The sequence below is a fragment of the Coffea eugenioides genome, chromosome 5 (assembly GCF_003713205.1).
Source record: "Coffea eugenioides isolate CCC68of chromosome 5, Ceug_1.0, whole genome shotgun sequence".
In the NCBI taxonomy this organism is placed as follows: Eukaryota; Viridiplantae; Streptophyta; class Magnoliopsida; order Gentianales; family Rubiaceae; genus Coffea; species Coffea eugenioides.
This window is the reverse complement of record NC_040039.1, coordinates 47545787-47561912: the sequence shown is the minus strand read 5'-3', so window position 1 is coordinate 47561912 and position 16126 is coordinate 47545787. Positions and strand designations below refer to the sequence as shown.

The window sequence follows — 16126 nt, the reverse complement described above, 5'->3', positions numbered from 1 at the left end:
AAATCCATATTTCAAAATTTTAAACTTTACTCAATTAGGACCAATTTTGTGTCCTAATTTTCAACAATAAATCTTCTATTTTTGAGCATTAATTTCGCAAATAAGCCCCATAATTAAAACTCAAAGTTCTAATACCACTTATTAGCACAAAAAATCATGAACAATGGAAGTCATTTTAACATATATAAAAAATATGAGAAAAGAAGAAGAGAATAAACACACAAACAAATACTCAATAATAATTTTATTTGAGTAAATCTTTCCTACACTGACGGTGTATACACTATCATCGTTGGATTCATGACATGTGTGCAACAGTTGAATTTCAAATTCAAATTTTGCATAGTTGTCAATCATCCAACGCTGATAGTGTATACACTGTCAGTGTAGGAAAGATTAATCCATTTTATTAACTCTAACATTCAATAATAACAATATCAAATTGTAACATTTCGCTTACAAGAACTCACAAATAACATTTCTGAGAGGTTTTCCCCTATCTCATAACTCAACTCAACAAGTTCTCAAGGCTTTCTTCAATTCACTTTTTAAGATTCAACTCAACTCTTCAAAAATCTCGGGGCCTGTTTGGAACCTGAGTTTTTTGGGAGTTTGTCTAAAACTTTACTGTAGTGCACTGTAGAAGTTTTTGAAAAAATTTTGTAGAAGTTTTTTTAAGGTGAAAAACTTTTTTGTAGAAGTTTTTGAAATGTTACTGTAGACATTTTTTGGATTATTTTTAGAGGTATTTTTAAAACATATTTTTGAGTAGTTTATAATTTATAATTTTTATAATTTTATATTTTTAAACATTTATGCATTTATAATACATTTATAAATATTTAGAAATAAATATATTTATATAAAAATATATAAATGTATTATATTATATATAATACGTAATATACATATATTTATAAATGTATAAATGTATAAATGTATAAATGTATAATTAGTATAAATGTATAAATTATAAATGAATATTATATAAATGTATAAATTATAATTTATAAATGTATATGATGATTATGTATAAATGTATTAATATAATTAATAGAAATGTATAAATGTATTAATATTATGTATAAATGTATAATTAATATTGTTTATAATTTATAATTTTTATTGTTTAAATATTTATATGCATTTATAATACATTTATAAATATTTATAAATAAATATATTTATATATTTATATATAAATATATAAATGTATTATATTATATATAATACATAATATACATATATTTATAAATGTATAATTAATTTAAATGTATATATTATAAATGAATATTATATAAATGTATAATTAATAATTTATAAATATATATGATGATTATGTATAACTGTATTAATATAATTAATATAAATGTATAAATATATTAATATTATGTATAAATGTATAATTAATATTGTTCAATTATTTATATATATTTATGCATTTATAATACATTTATAAATAAATATAGTTATATAGGTATATAAAAATATATAAATGTATTATATTATATATAATACATAATATAAATATATTTACAATTGTAATAATTGTATATTATTATAAATGAATATTATATAAATATATAAATTAATATATTATAAATATATAAATATATAATATTATGTATAAATGTATTAATATAATTAATATAAATATATAAATGTATTAGTATTATGTATAAATGTATAATTAATATTGTGTGTTAATATTATGTATAAATGTATTATATTATACATAATACATAATATAATTGTATATAAATATACATAAATATATATACATAAATGTGTAATATATATAATATGTATTATATATATTAAATATATAATATATAATATTTATATAAATGTATAATTACATATTTATATTAATATTAATTTATATGGTATATAATATTTATATAAATATATAAAAATATATTTTAAATAAAATAAAATATTTATAATATGTTTAAATAAATATATAAATATATAATATTATAAATATATAATATATATAATAAATTTTTGAGGGTGAGGGACTCGAAAATTCAAAATTTTTTTTTGAGGTTACCGGCGGCGCCGGGAGAGGCGGTGTCTGGTGTGGTGGGTTGGGTAAGGGAGGAAGAAAAGTTTTTGAGAAATTTTTTGTGTATAAATTTTTGAAGTGTGTAGGTAAAAAACTTTGAAAAGTTTTTTGGGGTTCCTGTAGCAAAAGTTGTTAAAAAACTAGTAGCTAAAAAACTTGGTAAAAAACTAGGGTGCCAAACAGGGCCTCGAATTCGGACTTCAACTATTGGACTTAAAGGAAACTAAGGCCCTGTTTGGCAAATGAGCTTTTTAGATGTTTATTTAAAATTTTATTGTAATTTACTGTATAAGTTGTAAAAAAAATTTTTAAGATGGAAAACTTTTTTTGTCATTTCTTTTTCTTTTTTTTTTTCTTTCCTCTTTTCTTCTTCTCCCTTCGCTCTCACTCTCTCCCTTCCCTGCCACCTCTTCCTCGAACACCAGAACAAGCAGCAGAAACAATTTTTTTTTTTTTTACCTTTTCTCTCCCCTTTTCTCTCCCCCACAACCTCTCTCCCCATCTTCTCCCTCTGGAGAGGGAAGAAGAGGAAGGAAGGAGGAGAGGAAGAGGGAGAAGAGAAAGAGGAAAAAAAAAAAAGAGAGGTGCCTGGCCCCAGAAGAGATTGTCGGCGCCGGTTCGCCGGTCTTGGTTGGCGGCGAAGATGGTGATGGGTTGAGGTGGAAGAAGAAAGAAGGGAAAATTTTTTTTTTATGTATTTTGATTATTCTGAAGTGTGTAGTTTAAAAAATTTGAAATTTTTTTTGAGATTATTGTAGTTAAAGTTGTTAAAAAACTTATAGGAGACAAACTTGACAAAAAACTCCCTTGCCAAACAGATCCTAAATTGTGGTACAGTCAAGATTTCAATTGCCAATTTAATTAGACACAAAGAAAGGAAACAAATAATAACTACTGGTTAAACTAGGACTTCCAATCTAAACTAACTAAAAGGTAACTATCAAAACCAATATAAACACTCACGGACTCGGACACAAACAATAAACCATACTGCGGTTTGGCAATTACTAAATAAAGTTTGGTTTTGATTTCCTTCAATATTGTCAAGAGATCGATTTTTTGAACTCAAATATTGTCAAGAGATGGATAGATGCTTCAAATTTATTGATAGATAGGACTAATTTTATTGATGCAATACTTCTGCAACAATAACATTAGAGTCGACGATCATAAGTGGCACCCAATGCTCGGACACCAAACTGGAGGTGGGCGGCCGCAATCAAGAACTCTGCAGCTTGTCGTGGGGTGAACAGCTCAACCAATTTATCAATAGTCTTCAGCCGCAGCTGATCAGCCTTTTCCACCACTCTCACCAGCACTTCCATCTTTCCACCATCACCATCGCTATGCATTCCCACGAAATCACTTGCCCCATCCTAACACCAGTCCACACATCTATCCGTTAAGACGTCTATAAAGTCCTTTTCTAGAAGTTTAAGGGAAACGAAAATAAAACCAATTTCACCTATGAAGAAGGTAAGGATTTTTTTTTTTTTTGGAACAGAAAGTAGGGAGATGAAACAGGCAATTTTAAAGGATGATGCTTTCAAAATAGAAAACTAACCAATATAAGTTGCCTTCAAGATAAGGAATTTAATTCTACCAATGCAGAAAATGTAAGGAATAAGCATCTAAACAACAAAATAAAGCTGAATATAAGATAAGCTGCCTTCAAATGTAAAATCATTTGGGGGAGAATTTATTTGATATATCATGATTAACAAACTAATGCCCATTCAGTATTCTCGAGCATTGAAATTTACAGTGAAATATCGAAGCTATATGTGGGATGCATTTATTTGTAGCATACATGATTAAAGGGGATTTCCCTATTTACTCAAGGTTGCTCAACTGATGCATGAATCATCAAAATTCTTCTCATGGGAAATGTTACAAGTCAATGCTGAAAAAAGTAAATTAGAGATAGTTTTGAGTAAAATCTTAAAAAATTGCAACTACTTCACCCGAAAGAAAGTACATGAAAGTGGGGAAAGAAAAGAATTTTTTTTTTTTTTGGGCAGGAAAGAAAAGAAATCGAACCATTAAAAAGAAGGAAAGAAAGAAAGAAAACTCATCAGTTGCATGCCTGCCATTCAGAGAGTTCATCAGTGATAGCATTTTCTTCCCGGACAGTTTCGCATTGAAGCTCACTTACACGGCGGAACTGGGCTGGGGAGAGGTCACCGAGGTCCCCATTACGAAGCCCACGTAGGATATCAAAGATTTGTGACTCGAAACGGATGCTGGCCTCAGTATAAATAAGGTGGAAGGCGGTGGTGGGCCGCCAGCCGGCAATCCAATGGAGGGATCGCTCAAGGGTTGTGGCCCACGGTGCAGTGAAGACTGACAGGATATCTTGCTTGGCAACGATCGATTTAACTCGGTAATACTCGGAGTAGTGGGACATAACCTTCTGAACCAGCTGGTGGTTCTCTTCCTCCGCCGTTGGCTGACGCGGTGCTCGGTTGAGTTGGTTCATAAGCTGGTGGAGCTGCTCGAACCAGGTCTCATAAAACCGTTGGAAGCTCATTTGATTCGGGGTTTTGTTATTTTCTTTTCTGTAGTATTAGCTATGGAAATAAGGTGCCTGGAGGAAAAAGATATAGGGGAGGTTTTATTGTGGAGTAATGGGGGGTGGAAACGGTGGTGGGTTGATCATTGCTGAAGGGGAGGAGCGTGAATGGGGGTTACCTGGAAGAATATGAGTGGTTGGTTCTGCAGTCTTCATGGCAGCTACAGCCTACAGCTAGCTTCACAACCTGCCAAGCTTTCATCATGTAATGCTTGAGATTTTTAATCACTTTTTTTTTTTTCCTTCATATGCTCACGTCCAAAAAAGTGCTAAAATAATTTTTCTCCAAAAAAAAAACTCCTAAAAAATTCAATCCGAACGGGCTCTTCTGAAGTTGCAGTGAATATTTAGGGTAAATGGAAGTGAAACGATGGGCTCTAGTGGCACATGAAATGAATATGAGAAGTTGAAGTCAAAAGGTCAATAAAGCTGGCTCAGACTAATTAATTGTCTTGCATCTAGTGGCCCGATTTTGTGCTCACTGGCTGCTCAGTCCAACAACCATGACGAAACTCCAGCCTCTCAAGTGAAATTCCCTCGCTTAATCCTACACCTACTTTGACATTTTCCATTTTTGGTAAAAACAGGGATCCTAAAACATAAATTCCCTCAAATCTTCCTGAATATCAGAAACTAAATCATGAGGACAAACATCAAAAACCACAAAACTTTAAGAGTCTAGATTGCCTCACATTCTGGCTAGTCTATCAGCACTTGTATTTGCCTTCTGAAAGATGTAGGGAAGTTTTGAGTTCCTGGAACTATGAAAAGAGGAACCTGCTATCAGCAATACTAGGATCACTTTTATTATTTTTGATGAGATAGATAAGATCAGAGCAATCAACTTCCACTTCTAAGCATGTTGGATTGACAGAAAAGGCAACTTCAAGGCCATCCCTGATTCCCCAAAGTTCGGCTAAGATGCTTGAAGCAAGGCCTAATCTTCTGCTGCACTATTTTTTGATCCACAAACAAGTCCAAGCAACAAAATAGCACAAACCTGCAAACTTCATGTGAACAAGGCGGTCGCTTTTCCAACTTGGGGAGCAAAACAAAGAACAATAATAAGTCCATTCACAATATATGCATCACTAGACGTCATAAGTATTGTACATTGTCTCGCATGACCTTCGAAAGGCCAAGGACAAAAGCACAACACTTGGAAGCTGGGATTTGTTGATGGACTCCACGAGAATTTTAGTGCAATTTAGGCACTACTGTCTTTGTTGGAACAAGTTGCTACAATTCGAACTCATACTTTAACTTTCTATTAGGAGTTTGATGAAGTACCAAGGTTCTTCAAAGAAAAATCTTGCTCAAAGACAGTATTTATTGTTACACAGTCCATAGATGGCCTACCCTCTTTTAGAGGACTTTAGATAGAATGCTAAATGTCATTTAGCATTGCTTTAAAACTGATATAATCCATGTTTAGCTCATTTATCTTTTCTGCAATCTTGAACATCTTTTTATGAAGTCAAGCTTGTTTGGTTTGAGATTTGCTGTAATATTTGACGCTTGCTAGCTATTCCAGCTCAACTTTAGCAAATCCTACAAAAGTTATATGTCTGTCTTCCCATTGTCATCAATACAAAAGGAGCTTAACAGATCATTCCAGCTATGCAAAATCCTAGCTCAGCCAAAAGAACATCAATTTGATGCACTTCGAAGTCCTTCAGCAGCAATAAGCATCCTAACCCATTCCAATTGCCTAACCAGAGTCCTAAAAAAGAGTTGGGTTTACTTAAACACCCAAAATACTTGTAGATTCTAGTATTGTGTCATGTTATCCATTAATGCAGTAAATGAATCCATACTCACAGGAAAATCAGTACATAATCGATGACCAAGAAAAAGGGAATCCTATTAAGAATTAGCAAGTCCAAAGAAACCCCATTTAAATCCAACTACCATTGCTCTTACACGTAAAGCCCTGCCCTACTCTATGAATAGCTATATTCAGTAAAATGATCCAATCTTATTTTGACATGACAATCTACGTTACAACTATTTCCTTAACCTTCTTAAGGAGGTAATTCTGTCAAATAGGTTAACCAGGTAAGCTCTGTGCTAGTCTACTATTCTCCCATCCCATGACAACAGTTTTATTTACAAGGTTGTTTCAACCAAGGGAAATGCAGAGAATCGATGACGAGTAACATTGACCATCCACATCTAAACATAAATGCATATACAACAGTTAATCGTGTGGATTAAAAAAAAAAAAAAAAAGGTGAGCACAGCTGCCTTACAATATGTGATCAACACTCATGGTAATCATGGAAATAAGTTTTTCAACAAGACACAAGTGGAAGGACAAACAGTGGCTACTTAAGATAATTCTAGCCCCTGATCAAAGACGGCACCTTTGCAGGGTAAAACCAGAGGAATTACAGTATGACACTTTAAAAGAATGATGAAGAAAAAAGCTACACTCCTGCTGCACAGAGAATAAAAAGGATTTTATACTAGTCTGAAAGTTTTCTTGTCCATCATTATTGTCAATCAGTCTTAAACTTCAATTCAATTCTTAACATTAAACGTCCTTTAATTTAGTAAGTAAATGAGTAGTCAAAAGATCAAATTCTTGGCCCATTCTATATCTGTCCTAATGCAGTATAGCTTTACATTCGCACTCTCATTGTCCAACTTTTTAGTTGAAGCTATCATGATTCCCTAGCCTCTGGTAGCCACTAATCCTTCTAGTTACGATAAGAACCTTAAATGACAGTCCGTCAAATGTTCATTGGTCCTACAGATAAGAATGCTCCTTCTAAAAGGGATTACACAAACCAACAGAAGTGAGCAAAGCTCCAAAACTGCAAGGCAACAGACTAACAGGGAAGCAAAGGAAAATACGATGAAAAGAAATAGAACTATACCACAACGAGTGGAGACCTGACGCAGCAACACGACATTCTATTGATTAATTATATTCCTGAGTTATAATTCAAGGGGCATTTCTTTCGACTGAATCATCAGAGCACCATCTTAGATTGAGGAATACAACTCACAGGAAAGGAAACTAAAGATGTTCAGTGTCCATATTATTTATGTGATAACCTCTGTGACTACTGCAAGAATATAATTCGACAAATTATCCCCATAGAATCACACCCTTATATTACGGGATAGTCTAATAATACTCGATCACCAAAAAATTATATCATCCAATTCATAAAGCAAAATCACCTAGATTTCTCCAATTCAATACATATGACAAAGATCCAATTGTTATGATAAAAGGGTCCTCAAGAACCTTGAAGAGCATGTATTATTTGATTCCTAAGTCTACTCCACAGCATTTTGTACTCCATGTGAATTTGGTGATGGATTTTCCAACAGCTCTTTTTGCTGTTTCTGAATATTAGCCTTCCTTTCCAAATCCCTCCACTTGTTAATAGCTGCAGTGCATACAACTGAACCAAAACAATGAAAGCAAAACATAAAATTTCTTTCTTGAATTTAGTAAAAAAAAAAACAGAAAAAAAAACGAATTACACAAAATCAAAATATTTTATAGAAGCACAGGGAAGTGCATGTACTTACATCCAGCGCCAATGAAGTAAAGAAATCGAACCAGCTTGGGCCCCACTTCTTCTCCCACTGGTACTGGTATAGTCATCTTCTTCTTCTGTAATTCTTCGTTTCTTTCAATACTTCTATCTACCATCAGGTTCTCAGTTCTCACTGCTCACAGTCTAGGCATGAGTGATGACTACACCAGTGACCGGTGTATCCAAAATGGGCCACTAAGGAGTTTCAATCTTTTCTTGTCCAGTGGTCCTAATTAGAAAGATTTAGCCCAAGCTTATGAGGCATTAAAAATGGGCTTGTAAGGCTCTTCAATCCCTTAGCCCAAGCCTATTGAAGTTAGATCAAAATGACTATCTCACCCCTCTCGTGGATGGTTAGAAGACCACGCCTCTGTTCCACGTTCAGGCTTGTTGCTCAGCTATCATGGTTCTAGATCACGCCTCCAGATTCCTCCAATTTTCTAAGTGTAGCCTTTTCTCCCAAAAACAGAAAAAGAAAAGAAGAAAAAAAAAGGAAGAAAAAGGAAAACAAATTTTCACTCCAAAATTAGGTGGGTGCCATCTCTATCTTCCTCCTCTTGCTCTGTTGCTTTGTTCTTCGTCGTCTTCTCGTCTTACCAGCATGTATGCATATACATGTGTGTGGTGACTGACTCCAAATAGCAGTTTGAACCCGCAAAACAGATTCAATTCAGGTACTTGCATTTTGCACTAACTTTTTTCTTTTGGTTCGACTTTTCCTTGTCCGGACTTCTGTCTGATTGTCAGGTCGGATTTTTATCATCTTATGATGCTTAAGTGTGTAAATTTTTCTTGTTATTTTTTTTCCAATTTGGTAGATTTTTAGCTATCCTTGATGCTTATTGTTCTGCTTTTCTTTTTTCATTTTTGTTGCTTTATGGTGGTCTGAAAGCTCGATGTATATACATGTTCTCAATCTTTCCCGAATTAAAAGTGCGGGGGATTGTTTGTTTGCTGTTATAGGCTTCAGAGACCTAACCCATTAAAAGAATCTTAATTCTTCTGAGCCCTTTTTGTGAATTTACTTTCATTCGGTCATTTGGGAGAATATTCACGTATAATGTGGGGTATTTTTGAGTGTAGAAAAGCTTAGAATTGACTTGTTTTCCATCCACATTTCATTTCACAGCTGCTGTTAGATTGTCTAGGAACGAAACAGACTGGACAAAATTCAATCTTTAGGTGTCATGAACATGCGTAGAAAGCATCTTAACCCCTTCTAATACCCATCTATAATTGTATTGATGGCTGTGATGTCTTGCTTTGGTGAGATGAGGAAATTAGCGATGCTATATCCGATTTATTTAATCTTCTAAAGAAGTTACTTTATGACATGCTCTTTTGGGAATGGGAAGGGTATTCTTTTGATAGCAGCAAGAAATGGAATTTTAAGGACACCAAAATGCTGCGAGATAGGGCTTAGCTTGGATTGTATTGCTTGTCCTGATGAATGCATCCATTTTTTTATGACCCGTTCTTTGGTTTCATTTGTGTAGTCTGGATAAATAGAGATGGAGAAATCAGGGAGCTCAAAGTTGAATGTGGCTATCATCCACCCTGATCTTGGAATTGGTAACTATATTGAAATGACTTTCTGCTTATGTATGTAATTCTCATCTAACTTATGATCAAGTGGTTTGTTTAGCGCTTATTGGTTGTCAAAATCGGCAATTGTACAATGACCTCTTTTTTTGCTTTTGTCATTGGTTTTAACATGTTGTATTATGATTTTTTTTCCATCTCTAGCTTGTCTGCAGACCTAGGATGGTAATTTTCTTTGTTTAGCAGTGGCATCTAGGTAAGAATTCATGAATGTCTTAGCTCCTGAAATTGGATGACATGTAAGTCTGAATGGATGCATCTGTTGATAAACCAAGAAAAAAGTCCACTATTTCATTTAATTTGAACAGTTGACACTTTACGTGAGATATACTTTAGAGAAATACCGGGGGTTTTAGTGAGAGAATAAATCTGTAGCATCTGTATAGAATGGGTTCACAAACAAAGGGTTGATGTACTTCTTATTTTGAATGTTTTGCACTTAATCCATGGTGAAACTTTCTCCAGTGGGTCATAATTAGGCAGAGATAGTGCTCCTGGAATGTGCACATATGGATTCATTTACATCTTCAAAGACTTGAAAAGATACATAAAATTTCTAGTCTGGTTTTTTGTACGTGTTTATGGTGCTGGACTGCAATTTTGCCTTCTAATTCTGCCTTCCTTAATATATTTTTTCCCTTGAACTTTTTATAATAACCATTTTCTTGGTTTTTAGGAGGAGCTGAAAGATTAATTGTTGATGCAGCTGTGGAGCTTGCATCTCATGGGCATAAAGTTCATGTTTTTACGTCACATCATGATAAAACACGCTGTTTTGAGGAGACTTTGTCTGGTAAAATGGGGAATTGTTCTAATATTTGTATTGCTGATATTTCCTTGGTCCTGGGCATAGACTTTATGAATATTTTTGATAAATATAAAGGCTAAGAGTGCAGTAATTACTTTCCAGGGATCTTCTCAGTTACTGTATATGGTTCTTTTCTCCCCCGGCATATTTTCTATCGTCTTCATGCAGTATGTGCATATATCCGTTGCATTTTTGTTGCTGTTTGTATGATGCTGTTCTGGCGATCGTTCGATGTTATACTTGTAGATCAGGTATCTGTTGTCATTCCACTGTTGAAGTTGAAGAAATCAACAAAGGTAAAATTTTGTTTTCAGTGATATTATTTTGGGATATCTCAGAAGGAAATAAAGTTAGTTGGTTTTTTTTTTTATATTTCCTTTTCGTTTTTTCCCTTCTAGGTTGTATTTTACTGCCATTTTCCTGATCTCTTGCTAGCCCAACACACTACTCTTCTTAGGAGGATATATCGGATACCTATTGACCTTATAGAAGAAAAAACAACTGGTAATCCCTCCTCCCTGTCTCTCTTGCTCTCTCTATCCATACCATTTATATTTATGTCACCTCTTTTGCATTGATAGTCTGTGCTTCGTTTTCTTTACCCCAATGTGGAAGTATATTGAGTCTCCACTGATTACCTTGTGGAACTGTAGGTATCGCAGACCTAATTCTTGTTAACAGCAAATTTACTGCATCTACATTTGCAAGGACATTCAAGAGGCTTAATGCATTCGGAATTAGACCAGCTGTACTTTACCCTGCAGTCAATTTGGATCAGTTTAAGGAGCCTAATGCTATTAAGTAACAACAATGCTTCCTCTCTTGGTATCTTTTATTTCTAGGTTCTACAACATGAATGCCATATTATAATTTCTACGTTTACTCTCTCATAGTTGTATTTGCATTTCTGCTTTCCTTATTAAAATATCTCTGGGATTTGGGAACCTAAGGTTTTCGTTTCTCTAGGTTGAATTTTCTCTCGATCAATCGGTTTGAAAGGAAGAAGAACATAGAATTAGCAATATCTGCCTTTGCAATGCTTCAGAACCTTGCATGTGATGAACTACAAGGTGCCATTCTGGATGGTGCTTCATTGACTATTGCAGGCAAGTCATCTTTTCTTCTTTATTGGTCTAAACTTAAATGTGGTGCTTTTTGTAGCTTTTTCGGCTATTCAGATAGGTAATGTTTTATACTTGGGTTCATGAAGCAATTTTGCGTTTGTGGCAATGATGAACCAATAATTGCAATACGGCATTGATTGGTCATATACTTGCATTTTATTTTGTATTGATGTCATATGTTTGGTTGATGTTATAGAAGATAAGCTATTATGACCTCTCTGTCTCAGCCAAGCTAATGTATAAACGTTTGGCCAAGAATATGTAGTTGGTGGCATTATTTGTAATGAAATCAAGCCCTCCAGAAGATTCTAAAGGCAAAAGATGAAGGTCAATATCCCTTAACATTTAAAAGTGTAAAACAAAGGGATGGTAAATGAGAGGCAGTCAGGAATTGTTTTGCATCATAGTAGCTCCTTTTTATGTATGGGTCATGCAAAACCAATTATTGACTCTTGACAGCTGGCAAAGTTATCATGCTTCGACTTTTGTGGAAGCATATTGTGTCATGATTATTGGCAGATTAACCTATTAGATCTCACTGTCTATTTGCTGAAGTAGACAATTTTATTTCCCTGTGATCCACCCTCACACACAAGGAAGCTAGAAAAATTTGCGTGGCAGGTTCCCTAAAAAGCTGTGGTATATTTTGAGAGCTTGTTATTAAATTGGTTGTTATTTCGATAGGCAATTATGGTACATGGTGTGCATTCAAAGGACAAACTTTAAAGTTTTCTATAAGAAATAATACAATTTAATGTCCAAGATGCAAATTAATGGGAGGTCTGGAAAGGTTTCACTATGAAAGACCATGGCAAGCTGCTGGCATCAACCCTGTGAAATATATTGTGCGCAAGCATGTCTAAGATTTATAAAAGTGACAAAATACTGAATTTTCTGCGTGCACAACCCATTCATATGGATTCTATGCAACGTCTTTCTGCAGGTGGATATGATAAACGCCTTAGAGAGAATGTTGATTATTTGGAGGAACTTAAAGACTTAGCTCAAAGGGAAGGTATCTCTGATCGAGTCGACTTCATCACATCTTGTTCCACATCAGAAAGAAATGCACTTTTGTCTGAGTGTTTGTGCGTTCTTTATACACCAAAGGTAAGGCAACATCTAGGCTCTTGTAAAAGGGGCTGGATTTGCATAAAACTTCTTGACCAGAGATAACATAATGATGCAGGATGAGCATTTTGGCATTGTTCCTCTGGAAGCAATGGCATCCTGTAAACCTGTTATTGCTTGCAACAGTGGTGGTCCTGTTGAGACAATCAAGAATGGTGTGACAGGCTTCCTTTGTGACCCCAGTCCACGAGATTTCTCTTTGGCTATGGCAAAACTCATTCAGAAACCCGAGATGGCAGAGGGAATGGGTAGAGAAGCTCGACTTCACATTGCTCAATCATTCTCCACAAAAACATTTGGCAACCATCTGGATCAGTATCTTGTTGATGTAGCAAGGGGAAAGAAAGAATGAATTGATTTAACTGAAACTTTCAAGAATGTACTTTTTGACACTTTTTTTTTTTTTTGCCTTCAACTTTCAGGGCCAGCCATATGAGCAAAAGGAATTTTTGGTTCTTTCGCGCATATCATTTAGAAATTTGTTGAAACAGTGATATGAAATGTAATCTACATGCCAGAAATTAACTTTCTACATAATTGGTGTGGATCTCCAGTTTTGCGTACTAATTTGGACCATTTTTTGGCTTTGACCTAATTTTGGTGCAAATACAATGGCCATGAATGGGAAAGAAGACCAGGAGCGGGGGGTACTCTTTGAGAGATGAAATGGAGAATTGTCTCGGAAGATTCTCAGCCAACATTTGGATAGCCAGCAACACAGCAGCGGAACTCTGGGCACATTGCATTGGCGTGGAATCAGAGTGAGAAGCAGGGTACAAGAAGGTCATCATATTGGAAGCAGATACTCCCTTGCAGCACTTCAGTCAATGAAGCAGAACGCTACCGCAAGTCCATATTCTCAAAGCCAGATAACAGACCTCAGACATGTCCGATACAATGAACACAGAGACTTAATAATTACTATGGGAAAGGAAAATTAGCTGTTCTACCCAACACTATAAATAACTCCATTATTAACAACAATTTCTGCAGGCAATAAGAGTCCCCACATCTTTTACTCCATTTATTTGTTGTCCGGCATATGTGCAAAATATTCAACGTTGCCATGCCAGGAAATTAATATTTGAGAAGTCAACATCCATGCACCTTTTTTTTTTTTTTATTTGAGAAGTAACATTTCCACTCTTCAGATTTGAGCCACATCTCAATCTGTCTTTCTCGTCCCATGCACTGAAATTTATTGGTCCTTGATCTTCATTCCCATCCTTATATTTGACGAAGATCGTGGTCTGAGTACCAACAACTTCTATTCTTGAAATGATCAGAGTCTATCATTGATCCCATTGAGGCCATACAAGGCTATCGTTCGTGGGATTTTTTTTTTTCTTATAATTCTGTCTTTGATCAAAGAGGCAATCTTGTAGGTTGATGGTGGAATTGGAACTATCAACGAGCGGTATACATGTAGTATTGCTGAATCTGTTGCATAGAATTAATACAGCCCTTTAGGATATTCGTCAAAAGATTCTTAATTAGGTTTCGGGCAAACTATTCCACCATTGATTGTGATATGACGCACTATAAGTGAATTAAGTACCTTTCACCATTGACTGTGATCCTTTATGCTGCAGAAACAGTCTAATGAAAAAGAAAAAGGTGTATCATGACGAGTATATTCCATCATGCATATGATACCTCAAAGGGATAATATTAGAAACTTCCCCTAAGGTTTCTCTTAATATCACCTAGCGCCGTTAAAGTTATAAAAATATCACTTACTTCCCTTATTTTTGTTATTTGTGTAACAAAATTTTTAAAAATCCTAAACTACCCTTCTACTTACTAAATAAAAATACTCCTCAATCGCTTTGTTCATTTCAAGAAAACTATCATCTATGGCTTTGTTTATTTCAAGAAAACTATCATCTAAAAAAATAATATCTAATAATACTACCACATCATAATGCTATAGCCCATAAAAATATACATTTGAAATATAAAAATGATATTTGCAAAGAAATATACTTGACTAATTTAACTGTGCATGCTCAAAGCCGATTTCTTATGAACTTTATATTTTTTTTTTCAACTTATTCTCAATCCTTGCCCAAACCTTTAAATTATATTGATCATTATAAAAATCAACCCAAAATAAGCAAATAAATTAGACCCTACTCTATCATAATAATAAAAAGTAAAAGATAAACAAAATTCAATTTCTTACAATTTACAAATTTTTATCGAATAATCATCCAAAAAATGAGTAAGAGAGAATGTTGAAGAAAAGGAAAAGAGAAGAAATTGACTTTTATTTTTAAAAATTTTTTGGATTCTATTTATTTGATATGTGAATTATATATCAAGTGAGGGTTAATATAGACTTTTTACAATTATTAGAGAAGGTAAAAACTTTAGGGGTGCGAAGTGATATCAGGAAAAACCTCAAGGGAGGTTTCTGATATTATCCCTACCCTAAAATTCATTTGACAGGTTCAAATTCTATAATACATTGAGGGATTTGATAAAATATTTAAAATATTTTTAAATTTCTCTAGATTGTTTTCATTACTTAGGAGGTGTTTGAGTTTATAATTCACCAATTATTTAAAAGTTAGAACAATTTATAGATTAAGAATTCAAATACCTCCGAAATTATCCATTAAGGTCTAAAAATCCGTGCTAAACACGATCATAAAGAATGTTATGAAAAAATAAATTTAATACAATATAATTTAATCTATGAAATGTCAAACAACTTTTAGCTGTTCCTTCCCCTTTCTAGCTTTATTAATCCCATCCCTTCCTTACTAAGAAAAAATTTTAGCTACCGTCTACCTAGTACAAACATGCATTAAAAAAAAAGTGGTATAACACATTAAACATATGATTTTAAATTGTAATAGAGCTATAACCAAATTATATTTGCTAATTGACAATTCATTTCTCAACCATCATGTCCAACATTCAAAAAAAAAATCAAAAAGTATTTGCCAAAATGTTAAATTCATTTCTCAATCATAATATCAAATATATTTGGCATAAAATTCATATAATATCAAATTCTTTCAAGAAGAATAAAAAATAATTATCAAGGCCCTATTCAATATAATTTTAATTTTTAAATTTCAAAAAACTTGTTTGTTTATTTGGCCTAAAAATGTTAAATAGTACATCATTTTACAATTTTCAACCTAGCCTCATATTTGTAAACCAAGAATGTAATGCTTTAAATATATGCAACTTAAGTAGTAGAACATTGATGAATAGAGGTAAGTAAACTTTTAAATCAAGATATAAAGTATG

At 33.7% G+C, this 16126-nt stretch overlaps 2 protein-coding genes across 2 annotated transcripts; one reads left to right on the top strand and one right to left on the bottom strand.

Annotated features, from left to right (window-relative positions):
* Positions 1 to 3119: 3119 nt before the first annotated feature.
* On the bottom strand, positions 3120 to 4806 carry LOC113772508 (protein DOG1-like 4). Its single transcript, XM_027317120.1, has 3 exons — positions 4760 to 4806; positions 4155 to 4655; positions 3120 to 3444 (listed from the first exon to the last, which is right to left on the bottom strand). The coding sequence occupies exons 2-3, from the start codon at positions 4596 to 4598 to the stop codon at positions 3223 to 3225; spliced, it is 666 nt and encodes a 221-aa protein (XP_027172921.1). The 5' UTR covers positions 4599 to 4655; positions 4760 to 4806; the 3' UTR covers positions 3120 to 3222.
* Positions 4807 to 8709: 3903 nt separating this feature from the next.
* Positions 8710 to 13425, top strand: LOC113770554 (alpha-1,3/1,6-mannosyltransferase ALG2). Its single transcript, XM_027315050.1, has 9 exons — positions 8710 to 8871; positions 9694 to 9769; positions 10476 to 10592; positions 10710 to 10903; positions 11006 to 11111; positions 11261 to 11408; positions 11574 to 11713; positions 12675 to 12841; positions 12921 to 13425. Exons 2-9 carry the CDS (start codon positions 9709 to 9711, stop codon positions 13212 to 13214), a joined length of 1227 nt encoding a protein of 408 aa, XP_027170851.1. The 5' UTR covers positions 8710 to 8871; positions 9694 to 9708; the 3' UTR covers positions 13215 to 13425.
* The last annotated feature ends 2701 nt before the right edge of the window (positions 13426 to 16126 follow it).

Excerpts from the sequence above, each read along its gene's own strand:
- LOC113770554 (XM_027315050.1), top strand. The coding sequence starts at position 9,709 with ATGGAGAAATCAGGGAGCTCAAAGTTGAATGTGGCTATCATCCACCCT. Across the intron at positions 10,593-10,709 it reads TTTTGAGGAGACTTTGTCTG|GGATCTTCTCAGTTACTGTA; the intron begins GTAAAATGGGGA and ends ATTACTTTCCAG. Across the intron at positions 11,409-11,573 it reads AAGGAGCCTAATGCTATTAA|GTTGAATTTTCTCTCGATCA; the intron begins GTAACAACAATG and ends TCGTTTCTCTAG.
- LOC113772508 (XM_027317120.1), bottom strand. The coding sequence starts at position 4,598 with ATGAGCTTCCAACGGTTTTATGAGACCTGGTTCGAGCAGCTCCACCAG. Across the intron at positions 3,445-4,154 it reads ATGAACTCTCTGAATGGCAG|GATGGGGCAAGTGATTTCGT; the intron begins GCATGCAACTGA and ends GACTGGTGTTAG.